Raw genomic sequence first — 15,893 nt, forward strand, 5'->3', positions numbered from 1 at the left:
GCAAAGTCTTCCCCCCCCCCCGAAACCCTTTCCCCCCCCTACCTTCGTGCAGCCCCTGCGGCCTCCACGCGGCCGGGGAAATTTCTCCCGCGAAAGAGACGACCCCTCCACCAAGACCCCCCCTCCTCCAACGAAGAAGGAAGCAGTCTACAAATCTCCAGGCAGGTGAGACAAACTCTTGGGGATGCTGGAAAAAACGGTGGGAAGAGAGGGCTTCTGCAATAAGGAAAGAGGGGGTGGGGGAATGGAGGGGTGTGATTTGAAGTTTGCATTTTGCAAGGTGGCCCCCTGCACCACCAGGATCAGGCCCTCCAGGAGCCTGGCCTTTTCCCACATCCAGACCCTAACTCTCCTGTTGGTATAGGATCTCTTGCTTGAGGCTGGGGGCTGGACTAGAAGACCTCCAAGGTCCCTTCCAGCTGTATTCTGTTTCTGATTCTCCATTTGTCCTCTCTTTCTCCACTTCATGGAGGCTCCTTGGTCTCCTAAGAAGAGATTGGATCACCCCTTTGTCTGAAATGGAACTATAGGGCTTCCTGCCTGAGCAGGGGGTTGGACTAGATGATCTCCAAGGTCCCTTCCAACTCTGTTACTGTGTCCTGTTATTCTGTCTCTGGGTTTTCCGTGTATCTGAAATGCTTCCCCAATGACATGAATGGAAAGGTAGTATGCTTAATGTATGCTGATTAGTGTACATTTAAAGGGACAGTAAAGTTATTCTATGTCTAAGAATGCTGCTGAGAGTCCTTGGAGATTCTCAGTCATCCAGGTCATGGTTGTCCCAAAGGTGCTTTTTCAAGAGGCAACTGGACTTTGTTTTTTCTTTGAAGACGTTTTGCTTTTCATCCAAGAAGCTTCTTCAGCTTCTTCTTGGCTGAGAAATGAAAGGTCTTCAAAGCTTCTTCTTGGCTGAGAAGTGAAAGGTCTTCAAAGCAAAATCAGAAGGTCCAATTGCCTCTTGAAAAAGAACCTTTTGGTTTGCTGCTGACACTTGGGGTGAACGGGCACTAGGTGGATGGAGCTTGGCTAGATGAAGGGCAAGTCCCAAAGATGCAACTGGATTTTCTTGGTGTGTTTTTTTCCCCTTTGAATACGCTTCACTTCTCCTCTAAAGAACTGAAGAAGCTACTTGGATGAGAAGCAAAATGTTCTCAAAGGGGAAAAAACCCCAAGAAAGTCCAGTTGTATTTTGTTAAAAGCAGCTTCACACAACCGTGACCTGGATGATTGAGAATCTCTGTAGACATTGAATTGAGTTGAATTGAATTTGTCAAGTGTGATTAGACACACAAGGAATTTGCATCTGGTACAAAAGCACCCATTGTACATGCAAGGCAACTTCATCATCATAATTATACATTTTAAGAAGATACTTGGTTGATACCTAGGAAGCTGGCAAGAACCCATATCAACCATGTGCCAGTCAATTATATTTGTGTTGTCCACTGACTCACCTCACTAGAACGTGTCATCTCCGGACTCCTTTTCAGTGTCAGAGGCCTTCGGAAACTTCTTCAGCTTTGGGTAGTTGCAGCCAGGCCTTGGACACCTCGACCCATTTCTTCTGCAGCTAGCAAGGCTTTCCTGAAGGCTTCTGTAGCCAATAACAGAGCTCTGGATTGATCCAGAGCTCTCTTATTGGCTAGTAAGGCCTCTGCAGCCAATAACAGCACTCTGGATCAATCCAGAGCTCTGTTATTGGCTACAGAGCAGGGGTGAAATCAACTTACCTTCACTACTGGTTCGCAAATGTGAGTGCATACGCTACCTCTGCACATACGCAGAACTTTCCGCGCATGCACAAAGCATAAAAAATGGGCAGAGCCTCTCACCGCCGCCGTTACCGGTTCGCTCAAACTGGATAGAACTGGCTGAATTGCACCACTGCTATAGAAGCCTTCAGGAAAGCCTTGCCGGCTACAGAAGAAATGGGCCGACGTGTTTGAGGCCTGGCTGCAACTATTTGAAAGTAAGTAGTAGGGTAGCTCCACCCCACTCCCACCTTAGCTTAATTTTTATCCGTGTACCCTGGAGTGGGAGGTTTCTTAATTAGGGCTTAATTTAAGGGGTAGGGCTTATATTGGACACACAGGGAAAAATCCAGCTATGACTTACTTTATGAGGAGGTCATATTTTCGGGGAAACAAGGTAACAACTGCAGTGATTCATTTAACAACCCTGGCCAAAAGGTTTGTAAAATGGGGGCAGAATTCACTTCTTGCTTAGCGACAGAAATTATGGCCTCAATTGTGGTCGTATGTTGAGGACTACCTGTACCGCTCTGGAAATACCTTGTATTGCTCATGAGTTTCTTTATGCAGAGCCGGAGCAGATGAAGAGAGAAGGCTGAGGGCCACTTGGCAAAGTTTTCACCCCGTCAAGAAAGGAACATGGAAAATCAAGAGGAAACAAACAAGATTCTACCTCTATTGGAAAAAGCAATCAAAATGGATTTGCGGTACCTACCGGAGGACGGAAGAATTGCTTGTACTTCACAGCCTGAGTGGAAAGACGAGAGAATTGGGCAGAAGAACCAAGAGGAAGAAAATGTCAGTTTGGCTGGTCAGTGGCAACGATTGAGACATCTCTGTGGGGAGGAGGCCAACAGGCCACGAGAGATTTGCAGCCAACTACACTATCTTTGTCGTCAGTGGCTGAAGCCTGGAAGAAACACAAAAGCTCAGATGTTAGATCTCTTGGTCCTGGAGCAGTTCTTGGCTATCCTGCCCCTGGAGATGAAGAGCTGGATCCAGGAATGTAGAGCCGAGACCAGTTCCCAAGCGGTAGCCCTGGCAGAAGGTTTCCTCCTGAGTGAAGCAGAGCAGAAGGAGCAGGGACAACTAGAGGTAAGAAGATGTGCCAAGTGTAACTGAAAGAATCGGAGGGTGCAAAACGGTTACTGAATTTCTAAACGTCTCCCTTCTGGGAAACTCATAACATCAGTAGCAGAGTAATCTCTCCTGCGGGAAAAGCTTCTTATTTTTATTTTATTTTATTTTATTTATTTATTTATTTATAAAAAGTTTATTGAGAATATTATAAATTTATTATTGAGTGGTAAAATAATTTATTGTTTTACTTTATTACTAGCCAATAACCCAGCGTTGCCCGGGTATTTATTTATAGGGGGAAAATGTCCGGACCAAACATAATATCTAATGTTGGATTTTCCCCATTACCAGCCCCCTTGTGGGCTACTGTGAAGCCGTTACCATGGAAACTTTACTGCACTGTACAGTAGAAGCCATTTTACATAGTACACTATAAGCCATTTTAAGGCACAACAGGCTGTATCTTAACAGAAAACAACACACCAAGGGATGTTATGGGTGTCTTATCCTCACAGTATTTGTTTTCTTAGGGTAAGTCATTGCTTGAAGCGTTCCAGAAAACGCTAGAAAACACACACACACACACACACACACACACACACACACACACACACACAGCCATGATGATAGGGGACTGGAGGCTAAAACATAAAAAACAGCTGCAGGAACTGGGTATGTCTAGTTTAATGAAAAGAAGGACTAGGGGAGACATGATAGCAGTCTTCCAATATCTCAGGGGTTTCCACAAAGGAGAGGGAGTCAAACTATTCTCCAAGGCACCTGAGGGCAGGACAAGAAGCAGCGGATGGAAACTAACCAAGGAGAGAAGCAACCTGGAACTAAGGAGAAAATTCCTGACAGTGAGAACAATTAATCATTGGAAGAACTTGACTCCAGAAGTTGTTGGTGCTGCAACACTGGCAGTTTTTAAGAAGAGATTGGACAAATATTTGTTTGAAAGGATATAGGGTTTCCTGCCTGAGCAATGGGTTGGATTAGAAGACCTTCAATGTCCCTTCCAACTCTGTTGTTCTGTTATTGTTTCCTTTTGGTAACTTTGCCAGGACATGTGAAAAGCTTCCAGAAGGGACTCTGGCATTGGAAGCATTGGGCAGAAATGCATTCTTTTCTCTTACTATTTCAGCTTCAGGAGCCCTTCGTGGAGGTGGGCGTTAAACCCTCTAAAACATGGGGAGATGTGCTGCATCCCTCTCAGGAGGTGGACTTGGGGGAGAGCTCCCAGGACGAGCCATCTAAGAATATCCCATCAGGTAAAGAAAGGTTCCCACAGTCATACTACATACTACTACAATTGACTTGACTTACAACAGTTCACTGTTTGACTGTTCAAAGTTATAATGCACTGAAAAAAAAGAGACTTATGCCTGTTTTTCACACTTACGACCATTACAGCATCCCCATAGTCCCATGATACTTGGCAACTGGCATGTACTTATGAAGGGTGGTGTGATCCCGTTTTTGGGATCTTCTGACCAGCAAAATCAATAAGGAAGCTGGATTCATTTAACTGTGTTACTGTTTTAACAACTATGGTGATCCACTTAACAATTGTGGCAAGAAAGGTCGTAAAATGAGGCAAAGTTCATGAAACAGCTGTCTCGCTTAGTAACAGGAATTTTAGGCTCAGTTGTGCTTGCAAGTCAAGGACTACCAGTTTCTGAGCTCCTGTACCTTGTTTTGAATAAGGACCTTAGGCCTGAGTGCAAAAATAGTTTTATATGTGATTTTTTTATGTTTCTAAAATACATATTTTCTCTTTCATCTCACTCTCAGAGAATGGAATGCTACAGAGGTTACTTGCAGAAATATCTCCTCTTCACAGAGGAGCAGAAACAGAAGCTATTCTTCCAGCTCAGGTAGGAGGATTTTTCCCTCCCCCAACAAATTAGAATGACTCAAGGGGCATCCGATTTCATCCAAGATGGGCACAGCCAACTTCTTTTACTTCATTAACTCCCCTCTAATCCGTATTTGGTGGCAAGGTAACAGGGTCATGCCAGCCACATGACCATGGAGATGTCTTCGGACAGCACTGGCTCTTCGGCTTTGAAACATAGATGAGCACCACCCCCTAGAGTTGGGAACGATTAGTGCGAGGGGAACCTTTAGCTTTAGTTTGAGTTCTCCTGTTTCGTATTGCAAAATTTATCTGTAGGATGTGATTATTTATCTAGCACACGGATGTCAAACTCATGTCACGGGGGCATCACATGACATATCGGGACCTTCCCCCCCCTTCGCTAAACCAGGCATGGGTGTGGCCAGCGTGTGAGGCTGTTTGCCTAGGAGTTTGACAGCCCTGATCAAGCACAAGGAGAAACTGGTATTGGGACTTGTTCGTTTAAATAAGTATATATAAATATGTCCAGTAACTCTTCACTGATAGGGGAATGTTCTCTTCCTGTTCCAGGTTCCCCTGATTTTTGATGATGTCGCTGTATTTTTCTCCGGGGAAGAATGGCCTCTTCTGGATTTCAACCAAAAAAATCTATACAGGGAGGTCATGCTAGAAAATGCTAGGAATCTGGCCACCTTGGGTAAGAAGGGTTTTGCTTCATTTTATTTTGAAATTGATGGGGATGATATTTTCTACTATAAAGGAAATAGCAAATAACAGAGTTGGAAGGGACCTTGGAGGTCTTCTAGTCCAACCCCCTGCATAGGCAAGAGACCCAACACCATATCAGACAAATAGTTGTGCAATCTCTTCTTAAAAGCCTCCAGTGTTGGGCATTCATGATTTCTGGAGGCAAGTTGTTCCACTGATTAATTGTTCTCACTATCAGGAAGTTTCTCCTTAGTTTGGGGTTGGTTCTCTCCTTGATTAGTTTCCACCCATTGCTTCTTGTCCTGCCATCAGGTGGTTTGGAGAATAGCTTGACCCCTTGTCCCAAAGGTGCTTTTCAAGAGGCAAGTGGACTTTTTAATTTTTCTTTCAAGACATTTCGCTTCTCATCTAAGAAGCTTCTTCAGCTCTGGCTGGATGGTGGGGAATGAAAGGTCACCATCCAGCCAGAGCTTAAGAAACTTCTTGGATGAGAAGCGAAATGTCTTCGAAGAAAAACCAGAAAGTCCAGTTGCCTCTTGAAAAACACCTGTGGGGCAACCATGACCTGGATGACTAAGAATCTCTATAGACAGTTTGACCCCTTCTTCTTTGCGGCAGCCCTTTAGTTATTGGAATATGCTATCATATCACTCCTAATCCTTTTTTATTAAACTAGACATATCCAGGCTGGTTTTCCCCAAACCAAATCTGTACAACTTTTATCCAGAGCATGGGACTTCATCCAAAATAGATGAAATCTTAGATTCCAAGTCGATTCTCCTGTAGAACAATGGCATCCATCTCTTGTTTTTAATCTAAATTTAACTTGACAGCTTGTCTTTCTTCATACTTGAAACCAAATATTAAGAAAAATGGGACAAGATGGAACCATCACTTGTCAACTGCTTAGATTTCCAACAGTAATCCCCAGCACCACTAATCGGAAGATACACTGGTAGAAATAACATAATGTATCAGGGTAGTTGAGTGTCATGAGGCAGAAGGAATGTGTGCATAGGGACCTTGAAAGGGAAGGACTGGAAGATTTAAAAGCAGGAATGTGGTAATAAAGAGAGTGTTGTGGTGGTCTAGAGTTGGATCTCTCGCCTCACTATCAGGACACTGTGAGTACGATCCTAGGTAGTGGCAGATATTTATTTCTCTGGACACAAAGAATATCTGCTGCGAACTCCGCATTGGGGACAGGAAGGGCATCCGGCCAGTAAAACACTCAGCTTTATTCAGTTGCCCTGATTCCACGCCGATGCAAGGGATTATGGGGTCATAAAAAGACCAAAAATAAAAATGGAATAATAGAGAAATAGAGACACAGTGGCTCAGTGGCTAAGACGGTGAGCTTCTTGATCAGAAAGGTTGGCAGTTCAGCAGTTCGAATCCCTAGCGCCATATAATGGAATGAGCTCCCGTTATTTTTCCCAGTTTCTGCCAACCTAGCAGAAATCATGTAAAAATGCAAGTAGAAAAATAGGCACCACTTTGGTGAGAAGGTAACAGCCTTCTCTGCGCCTTCGGCATTTAGTCACGCTGGCCACATGACCACGGAGACATCTTCGGACAATGCTGGCTCTTCGGCTTTGAAACGGAGATGAGCACCGCCCCCTAGAGTCGGGAACGGCTAGCACATGTGTGCAAGGGGAACCTTGACCTTAACAGAAAAATACTAAATAAAGAGGCAGCTAATGGGGCTCGATTCCTAACAGCACTCTCAAGTTGTGCTTTCAATTTCTCATGGACTTTTTCTTTTTTGATTCAACAGGTGATGGATGGGAGAATGAGAATTACGAAGAGACAGCTTTCCAAACAGTCAAAAGTGAAATTGGAGAAAAGACGCTTCAAAATCAGCAAGGGCCACAATGGCCAGAGGCAAACCAGTTAAATGGTGACCTGCAAATCTCCTCTACTTCTCAAAATGCAGATGTCCATCTTTTTCTGATCCAAGGAGATCAGGGAGAAAAAGGAATATTTGGAGAAATAATTAGAGAAGAATCAGATGTTTGTGAACACCCCAGTATTTATACGAAAGAGACGCAAGAAGAATGCATGGAAGATGGGAAAAGTTTCAAATGGGACATCCCTCTTGCTTTCCATAGAAGCATCCATGTAGAAAGAAAACCCTATCAATGCACGGACTGCGGCAACAGCTTCAATAGCAGCAGCCATTTAATTTCCCATCAAAGAACCCACTCGGGGGAGAAACCATATAAGTGCCTCGAGTGTGGAAAGAGCTTCAGTGAGTATAGCTCCCTGACTTCCCATAAAAGGATCCATTCAGGCGAGAAACCATATAAATGTGTGGATTGCGGAAAGAGCTTCACTCAGAGCGGACAGCTCACTTCTCATAAAAGGATCCACACGGGAGAAAAGCCATATAAATGCACGGAATGTGGCAAGAACTTCAGTCGGAATGGTCAGCTTACATTGCATAAAAGGATCCATTCTGGAGAGAAACCATATAAATGCACGGAATGTGGAAAGAGCTTCAGCCAGAGCGGCCACCTGACTTTTCATAAAAGCATTCACACTGGAGCGAAACCGTATAAATGTATAGAGTGTGGAAAGAGCTTCACCATAAGTAGTCACCTTATTTCCCATAAAAGGATCAACACGGGGGATAAATCCTATAAATGCACAGAATGCGGAAAGACCTGCAGTACCAACTGTGATTTTACTTTGCATAAAAGGATCCATTTGGGGAAGAAACCCTATACATGCACAGAGTGTGGAAAGAGCTTCATTGACTTGAGTTCCTTTACTTGCCATAAATGGATCCACTCCCGTGAGAAACCGCATCAATGCACGGAGTGTGGGAAGAATTTCAGGAATGCCACTAATCTGAGTGAACACAAAAGGGTTCACTCAGGTGAAAAGCCATATAAATGCGCAGAATGTGGGAAAAGCTTTAGGTGGAGCAGTTGCCTTACATCCCATAGAAGGATCCACACGGGGGAGAAACCGTACAAATGCACGGAGTGTGGAAAGGACTTCCGGAGGAGCGGTTCTCTCACTACTCATAAAAGAATCCACACAGGGGAGAAACCATACCAATGCACCGAGTGCGGAAAGAGTTTCACTATGAATAGTAGCCTGACTTCTCATAAAAGAATTCACACTGGTGAAAAGCCGTATACCTGCCTGGAATGTGGGAAGACTTTCCGCAAGAGTGATAATCTTACTTCCCATAAAAGGGTACACATGAGATATAAACCATGTTAATGTTTTGGATGAAGGGGACAGAACCTCAGCCACAGCAATTGTCTTCAGATTTACACCAAGGAGAACTTGTATAACTGCATGGAACATGGAAAGAGCTTCAAAATGTAGCAAGATATTATAAATTGCTCTATACTAGGGGTGTCAAACTAGGCCTTAGGAGCAGTTGGCTTTGTGGCCCATATTGGGGGGCGGATTGGGAATCTGACTCAGTGGGTAAAATTCAATTTTTTTACTTCCGGTTCAGTGGGTGTGGTTTGGAGGGTGTGGCAGGGGAAGGACACTGCAAAGTCCCCATTCCTTTCCCACTCCAGGGGAAGGATATTGCAAAATCTCCATTCCCTCCCCATTCTGGGGCCAACCAAAGGTGGTATTTGCTGGTTCTCCAAATTATTCAAAAAAATTCCGCTACTGGTTCTCCAGAACCTGCTGAATTTCACTCTTGATCTGACTGCATAACTGGTGGGCCGGAGCACACGCAACTCCACCCATGCAAGAGAGAAGTCCTTGTGATGCCATTCACACGAATTGCGCTCCAAAAGCCGGCGCCTGCTGCTCACACAACCCAGTTGCAAATATGCTACAACCCGGTGGTGAGCTGCAGCCCACAGATTGGGGAACCCTGCCATACAGTTTCAGTTTGGTGTAGTGGTTAAAGATCCTAACCCTAAAACTCACCCTGAGATTCTAGTTGTTTCATAATATGAAAGCCAGCTGAATTATTTGAAGTCAGTCACACACACACAATCCTATACAAGAGGCAATAAGAGCATTTCTGAACAAGATTGTCATGAAAACTATCTGGGCTTGAAGGCTGACTGGAAGGTGTGTGCATAGTACTTAGAAGCCATTGGAAGAAAATGCAGTAGCTGTTTGTTTCTTCTCCGTCCCAATTTGCAGGAGATATGCTAAACTGTTTAAGGTAACAAAAACCAAAGGCAATTTTGGAGGAGTCCAACTTGGGGAATATCAGCCCATTGGGACAAAAGAGCCCTCTAACATATTTACAGTGATGGTATCCTAGCTGCTTGGGATTTGGAAAAAAAGCAACTAAGGGGAAATGGGAAAAAGATTTATAAATCCATGCATTGAATAGAGAACACAAGCCTCTCCCAAAACAGTAAATTGCAGGGATCATTCAGAGAAATGGAATGGAAAAAGTCAAAACAGATCAAATGTTTCTTCACGACATTCAAAATGCAGCCAAGAAAATGGGATTCACTTTTGAATCAATAGAATTGTTGACTTTAATGATGATTTATATAGTATTATCTGCCTTATTATTTGCTCATTTGTATTTGTTTTTGCTGGCATATTAAGGAATAATCATAAAATTCTTAAGCATTAGAAATGTCAGCGTGTTTTAGTGTTTATCATTGAGTTTAATCAACTTTGAAACCCGTTCAAAGAAGAAATGTGCAAAGTCCATCTTCGAAAACAAAATTTCCTTTATTTAGGTAGGCATCAAATTGGCAAAGTCTGTTGTAATTCCGGATCTGACACATACTGGAATTACACCACATTATATTGTAAGTTAGAAATATCCCTCAAAAGTCACATTCTCCAATAAACACTCAATCCACATTGCAAGGTGTCTTCAAACTCCACCTTCCGTTCTCAGCAGGAACAGCTTTGGTTTCCATGGGAAAAGAAGCTCACCTAGTAGCCAAAACAATCCTCACTATTCGCTCCTCTCCCCCCCCCCACCTTGACAATGTGGCAAGCCCGAACCTCCCCTTTACATAATAAAGAGAAAGAAAAAGGAATGAGTATAATAGAAAGCTAAATAAAATGCTACACATGTCAAATTTGGGCTCCACAGGTTCCCCCCCCCTTCAATTGAAAAGAAACTCCTGCAACCCACAATACATAAAGATTGCAATTAGGTTAAAATTAACAACACATAGACTAAGGAGCAACTACTTTCCGTGCAGACTGTTGAAAAAGCAGGAACTATAGAACACTAACAAAGTGTCTTTGTTTAACGAGACCAGGAAGAGTAAATAGCAATAGCACTTAGACTTATATACCTCTTCGCACTGCTTTAGCATCCTCTCTAAATGGTTTACAGAGTTAGCATCTTGCCTCCAACAATCAGTCCTCATTTTACCAACCTCGGAAGGATGGAAAGCTGAGTCAACCTTGAGCCGGCAAGAATCAGACTGCTAAATTGCTAGCAGTCAGCAGAAGTATCCTGCAGTACTGCATTCTAATCATTGCGCCACTGTGATTCTTCATGACATCATAAAGCATGATGAAAGATGCTAAAGACAACAAAAATGGTGTTTCACTTCAAAATGAGGATTTTTTTAAAAAAAAGTTGGAAAGTTTGGTATCAAAGGAGTGGATTTTGATCTCAGCAATGCATTTTATAATTACCGCAAATGTTCAGCTTTGCAGGTTGAAGCTCTGATTATTAAGAAAATCCCCTTTATTTCTAGATCGTTGTTTGATCTATCTATAAATTCTGTTCTTGGACCTGAGATTGTTACTAATATTAATGGACAGAAATGCAAATCATATTTAGAAAATTAGATAGGTTCTTGCTTTCTCTTACTATGGTGGTGGGTTTTTGTGCCAGTTGTACAGTTTTATTCCATTCTTTCCTTTCTTCCATCTCTAAACACGGAAAAATCTCAGTAGTTTTTAAATTGGTTTTTTTCATGTACATTTTTTTCCGTCACATCTATCTGGGCACTTTTTCCAGGAATTTGTTTTCCTTTGGTCTTCAATGCTTTTTCCCATCTTCTTAAGTTTCTTTTTTTTAAAAAATTCAAATTGCATTTTTTTAAAAATTAAAATACGAAACTTCAAAAAATTAAAGAAAAAAATACAGACACAAATCAATCAAGACAAGTGCATTGAAAAAGGGGGGAAAAACCCATACACATAAAGATTAAAATAAAAAACTCCCAAAAATTAAAGAAAAATAAGACATTTAAAAATGGATTAAAAAAAAGAAAAAAATTGAATATATACACATATTAGCCCTATTTTTTTGAATACTGATTAATACGTTATTACAATATTAATCTTCTGAGTTTCTATGCGGGACCCTTACATTCCTGAGATTTCCTGGTGGTCTCCCATCCCTGCTTAGCTTCCCATTTTCCCAGTCTGGGAGATACAGACATGCACTTAAATAAGCTTTGGGAGTTAGGTCTCTTGAAAGAAACATAAAGGGCCTGGAGTGTTGGGGTTTGAGCCAGACACCCCTAAATCTTAACACCACCTCTTCTGTCACGGGAGGGGGGGATTATGGTAATATAAACCAACTCAGGAATTCGGTCTCCTCACAATTCCCCCCCCCCCCGCGGAAATGGTCCCCTTGCTAATAAGAGACTGGGGCGGACGTCAGAAGCAACGGAGTATTGGCATACTCCAAACTTCACCACAGATGTGAGCATGCGCAGGCTCATTTTGCCAGCCCGTCCGCGGGTTGGCAAGGAAAGGAAAGCAGGAAGCGGGTCCTCCCGGCAAAGTCTTCCCCCCCGAAACCCGATGTCCCCACAAAACCTTCCCTTTCTCGGCCTACTCGCGGGCGGGGGAAATTTTTCCCGTAAAAGAGACGAGCCCCCCTCCCCATAAGACACCCCCCCTCCGACCAACGAAGGAGGAAGCAGTCTACAAATCTCCAGGCAGGTGAGACAAACTCTTGGGGATGCTGGAAAAAACGGTGGGAAGAGAGGGCTTCTGCAATAAGGAAAAGGAGGGGTGGGGAATGGAGGGGGGTGATTTGAAGTTTGCATTTTGCAAGGTGGCCCCCTGCACCACCAGGATCAGGCCCTCCCATATCCAGACCCAAACTCTCCTGCTAGTATAGGATCCCTTGCTTGAGGCAGCGGGCTGGACTAGAAGACCTCCAAGGTCCCTTCCAGCTCTATTCTAGTTCTTTTTCCCCCCCGGTAATTTTTTTATTTTTTTCATTTTCATAGCATATAATTACATGTATACAATTACATAGCCGCAATCGTTTTGTATTATTAAATATTTACATCAATTCATCTTACCATCATCTCCCAAAACACAATTATTAGCTCTTCTGCTCTCCAGACACCATATTTGTCCTTATCCCTCACTTTCTTCTCCCTCTCTCTCTTCCCCCTCTCTTTTTCCTTTCTTCCCTCTATCCTTCCCTACTCTACTTCCCCTTCCTCTCTCCTTCTCCTCTCCCCCCCACTCCTCATTTCTCTCCTCTTCCCCACTCCTTGCCCTCTTTCCTTTTCCTCTCTTCTTCCCTTAGCTCTCTCCTTCCCACTCTTCATCTCATTTACTTGGTGTACTTCAACTTCTGAGCAAGCTTCCCTTTTGTATTGATGGTATTTATAGTTCCTTTTCAATATACATATTTAATTTTAACATATATTCTCCTCCTTTCTTAAAAGAAAAAAATAGAACAAAAAAGTATACATATATAGTCATTGTACTTTTTTTTAAAAACCTGCCTAATTTTGGTCGAGATGTAGACCTGGTTACAATTCCCAGATATTCTCATCATTATCTTTATATAATTATACATCCTTACGCGCCCCCAATTTGTGATTCTGTCTTTTAATCTCAATAGTTTCCCATTGTAAGTATATTTCATGTTCCCTCTCCATTTTTCTATATCTTGGGTTAAATTACCCTTAAGTAATTTAACCCAAGATATCTACTGGCCAATGCCAATTAGCTACCACCCGGAGGAGGGCCTTCTCTGTGGCTGCTCCGGCTCTCTGGAACGAGCTCCCGGTGGAGATTCGGACCCTCACCATCCTTCAGGCTTTCCGCAAAGCTCTTAAAACCTGGTTGTTCCAACAGGCCTGGGGCTGACGGGTTCCCCGCCCCCGCTCGAATTGTGTGGTTGTTGAGTGTGTTTTTTAATTGTTTGTAGTTGTTTGTCCGTTGTTTTTCCTCCTGTTTGTATCCCCCCCCCTTACTTTGGTTTGTGAGCCGCCCTGAGTCCCTTTGGGAATAGGGCGGCATAGAAATGCAATAAATCAAATCAAATCAATCGTTGTCTATAAATGATAAACCTCACTGTTCAATGTTCATTACAATTTCCTTAATCTATTATGTAAAATAACAAGCAGTAAACATCTCACTTTATTCATCATCTTAAAAGTTCTATATATATATATATCTATGTTTCATATATTTTAACCCATGCTTAATTGTCCTTCTGTTGTCATTTTCAGTCAATTCGCAGCTCAGTTTAATTATCATGTATAAAAGTGAAACACAAACCTCTGCTTTACAACCTCCCCATATCAGTTTAATATTTATCCATATTCCATATATTTTGGCTTTTTAAGTTATCTTTCCATTATTATGTTCAACTAGTTAGCAACTCCATTTTATTGTCATATTTAGGAATAAAATCCTTATCTTGCTTTGTATTTTCCCTTATCTTAAATATCTGATTTTTTCCTAGTAAGTCTTTTGTCCCACTTCTCTGTTCCTATCTTCCCCCTTTTCTTTGTTTTAACACCTCCACTCCCATCAATTTTCCCCAGGCCACCCTCACAAGAGTATTTTATATTTCTCTTTGTTGGGGCATACCTCTTACTTCAATTTTCCTTAGGCACCAAAAACCTCCAAAACCATTTTTTCTGCTTTTTATTCCCTTTTGTTGGGACACCTCCGCTTTTTGCAGTTTTTACAGTTTTCCCTATACCACTGCCAAGACTGCTGAAGTTTTTTGCCTGCTTTTATTTCCCTCCATTTTCCCCCCTGTTCCATTCGCCAATCAGCATCTTGTCAGCCATGTTGAAGACTGCTGCCCCGACTCCGATTCAAATCTCTGACCTGCGAGGGACTGTTGCTTCCCTCTGGGTCTGATGAGATGCTGCCCTTCTTCACCCCCGCCTCCAGTGGGGATTCTGATCAAAAAAAGGATCCCCAGAGTTGGTTTGTCAGACAGGGTTCATATGAGGCTCTTCAGAGCTCACATCCCCCATATCTGTCCAGCTGGAGAACTTCCTGTCGCATCCCAGCTCTATTCTGGTTCTGATTCTTCATTTGCCCTCTCTTCCTCCACTTCATGGAGACTCCTTGGTCTCCTAAGAAGAGTTTGGACCACCCCTTTGTCTGAAATGGTACTATAGGGCTTCCTGCCTGAGTGGGGAGTTGGACTAGATGACCTCCAAGGTCCCTTCCAACTAGTGGTGGGATTCAAATAATTTAACAACCGGTTCTCTGCCCTAATGACCATCTGGGTAGGTGGGGCTCGGTGGTCATGTGACTGGGTGGGCGTGGCCAACTCAAGGTCACTCAGGTCAATGGGTGCTTCGCTTCAGCTGTTACGATGTAATAAGGGCTAACAGGAGAGGCAGTTTCTGTAAGCAGGTCAATAAAGATTAGGCTAGAAACAACACCAGAATGTTTCCTTCCTGCCTTCCTTATAGGATTAGCCCTGTAAAGTGGAAAAAACAAAAGGAGATTTCTTCCAACAATCGGTTCTCTGAACTACTTAGAAAGTTACCAACCGGTTCTCCCGAATAGGTGCGAACTGGCTGAATCCCACCACTGCTTCCAACTCTGTTACTGTCTTTGGGTTGCCCTTGTGTGTCTGAAATGCTTCCTCAATGGAATGAATTGAAAGGCTGCTTCTTCTCGGCTGAAGAAGCTTCTTGGATGAGAAGCAAAAGGTCTTCAAAGCCAAACCAGAAAGTCCAGTTGCTTCTTGAAAAAGCACCTTTGGGGTTCGCTGCTGACACTTGGGATGAGTGAACACAGGGTGGATGGAGCTGTGGCTAGACGAAGGACAAGTCCCAACGATGCAACTGGACTTTCTTGTTTGTTTTTTTCCCTTTGAAAATGCTTCACTTCTCATCTAAAGAACTAAAGAAGCTACTTGGATGAGAAACAACATGTTTTCAAAGGGGGGGGGGGAGCCTAGAAAGTCCAGTTGCCTTTTGGGAAAAGTTGAGGTGGCTCAGGGTCATGCAAACCCTTTTTGCAACCTTCTGACAAGCAAAGTCAATGAGGAAGCCTGATTCGCTTAACAATCACGTTACTACTTGTGTTTCCCCAAAAATAAAACCCTGCCTTATATTTTTTTTGGCCACCAAAAAAGGCAACAGGTTTTATTTTCAAAGGAGGGATGTCATCTACTGACTCACCTTACTTGCACGGGCCATGCCCGTCCTTTTCGCTGTCAGAGGCCTTCAGGAAGTTCTTCAGCTTTGGATAGTTGCAACCAGGCCTTGGACACCTCGACCCATTTCTTCTGCAGCCAGCAAGGCTTTCCTGAAGGCTTCTGCAGCCAATAACAGAGCTCC

General features: G+C 43.1%; 3 protein-coding genes across 3 annotated transcripts in view; all 3 read left to right on the forward strand.

The window, feature by feature from the left end:
• The window catches only part of LOC148047118 (zinc finger protein with KRAB and SCAN domains 1-like), a 22,188-nt gene continuing 6,295 nt past the window's right edge, over nt 1–15,893 (forward strand). Inside the window, exon 1 of the mRNA XM_087707949.1 lies at nt 1–165. The gene's annotated coding sequence lies outside the window, so the exon portion shown is untranslated. The remainder of the gene's footprint in view (nt 166–15,893) is intronic.
• On the forward strand, nt 2,330–4,287 carry LOC148047119 (zinc finger and SCAN domain-containing protein 12-like). Its single transcript, XM_087708337.1, has 2 exons — nt 2,330–2,846; nt 3,976–4,287. The coding sequence occupies exons 1-2, from the start codon at nt 2,391–2,393 to the stop codon at nt 4,150–4,152; spliced, it is 633 nt and encodes a 210-aa protein (XP_087564463.1). The 5' UTR covers nt 2,330–2,390; the 3' UTR covers nt 4,153–4,287.
• LOC148047120 (uncharacterized) lies at nt 4,297–10,064 on the forward strand. The gene is made up of 3 exons (XM_014061239.2): nt 4,297–4,708; nt 5,263–5,389; nt 7,178–10,064. Exons 1-3 carry the CDS (start codon nt 4,634–4,636, stop codon nt 8,632–8,634), a joined length of 1,659 nt encoding a protein of 552 aa, XP_013916714.2. The 5' UTR covers nt 4,297–4,633; the 3' UTR covers nt 8,635–10,064.

Source organism: Thamnophis sirtalis, unplaced genomic scaffold (assembly GCF_051295495.1).
Source record: "Thamnophis sirtalis isolate CommonGarterSnake01/CBP01778 unplaced genomic scaffold, rThaSir2_p1.2 scaffold_3, whole genome shotgun sequence".
Classification (NCBI taxonomy): domain Eukaryota; kingdom Metazoa; phylum Chordata; class Lepidosauria; order Squamata; family Natricidae; genus Thamnophis; species Thamnophis sirtalis.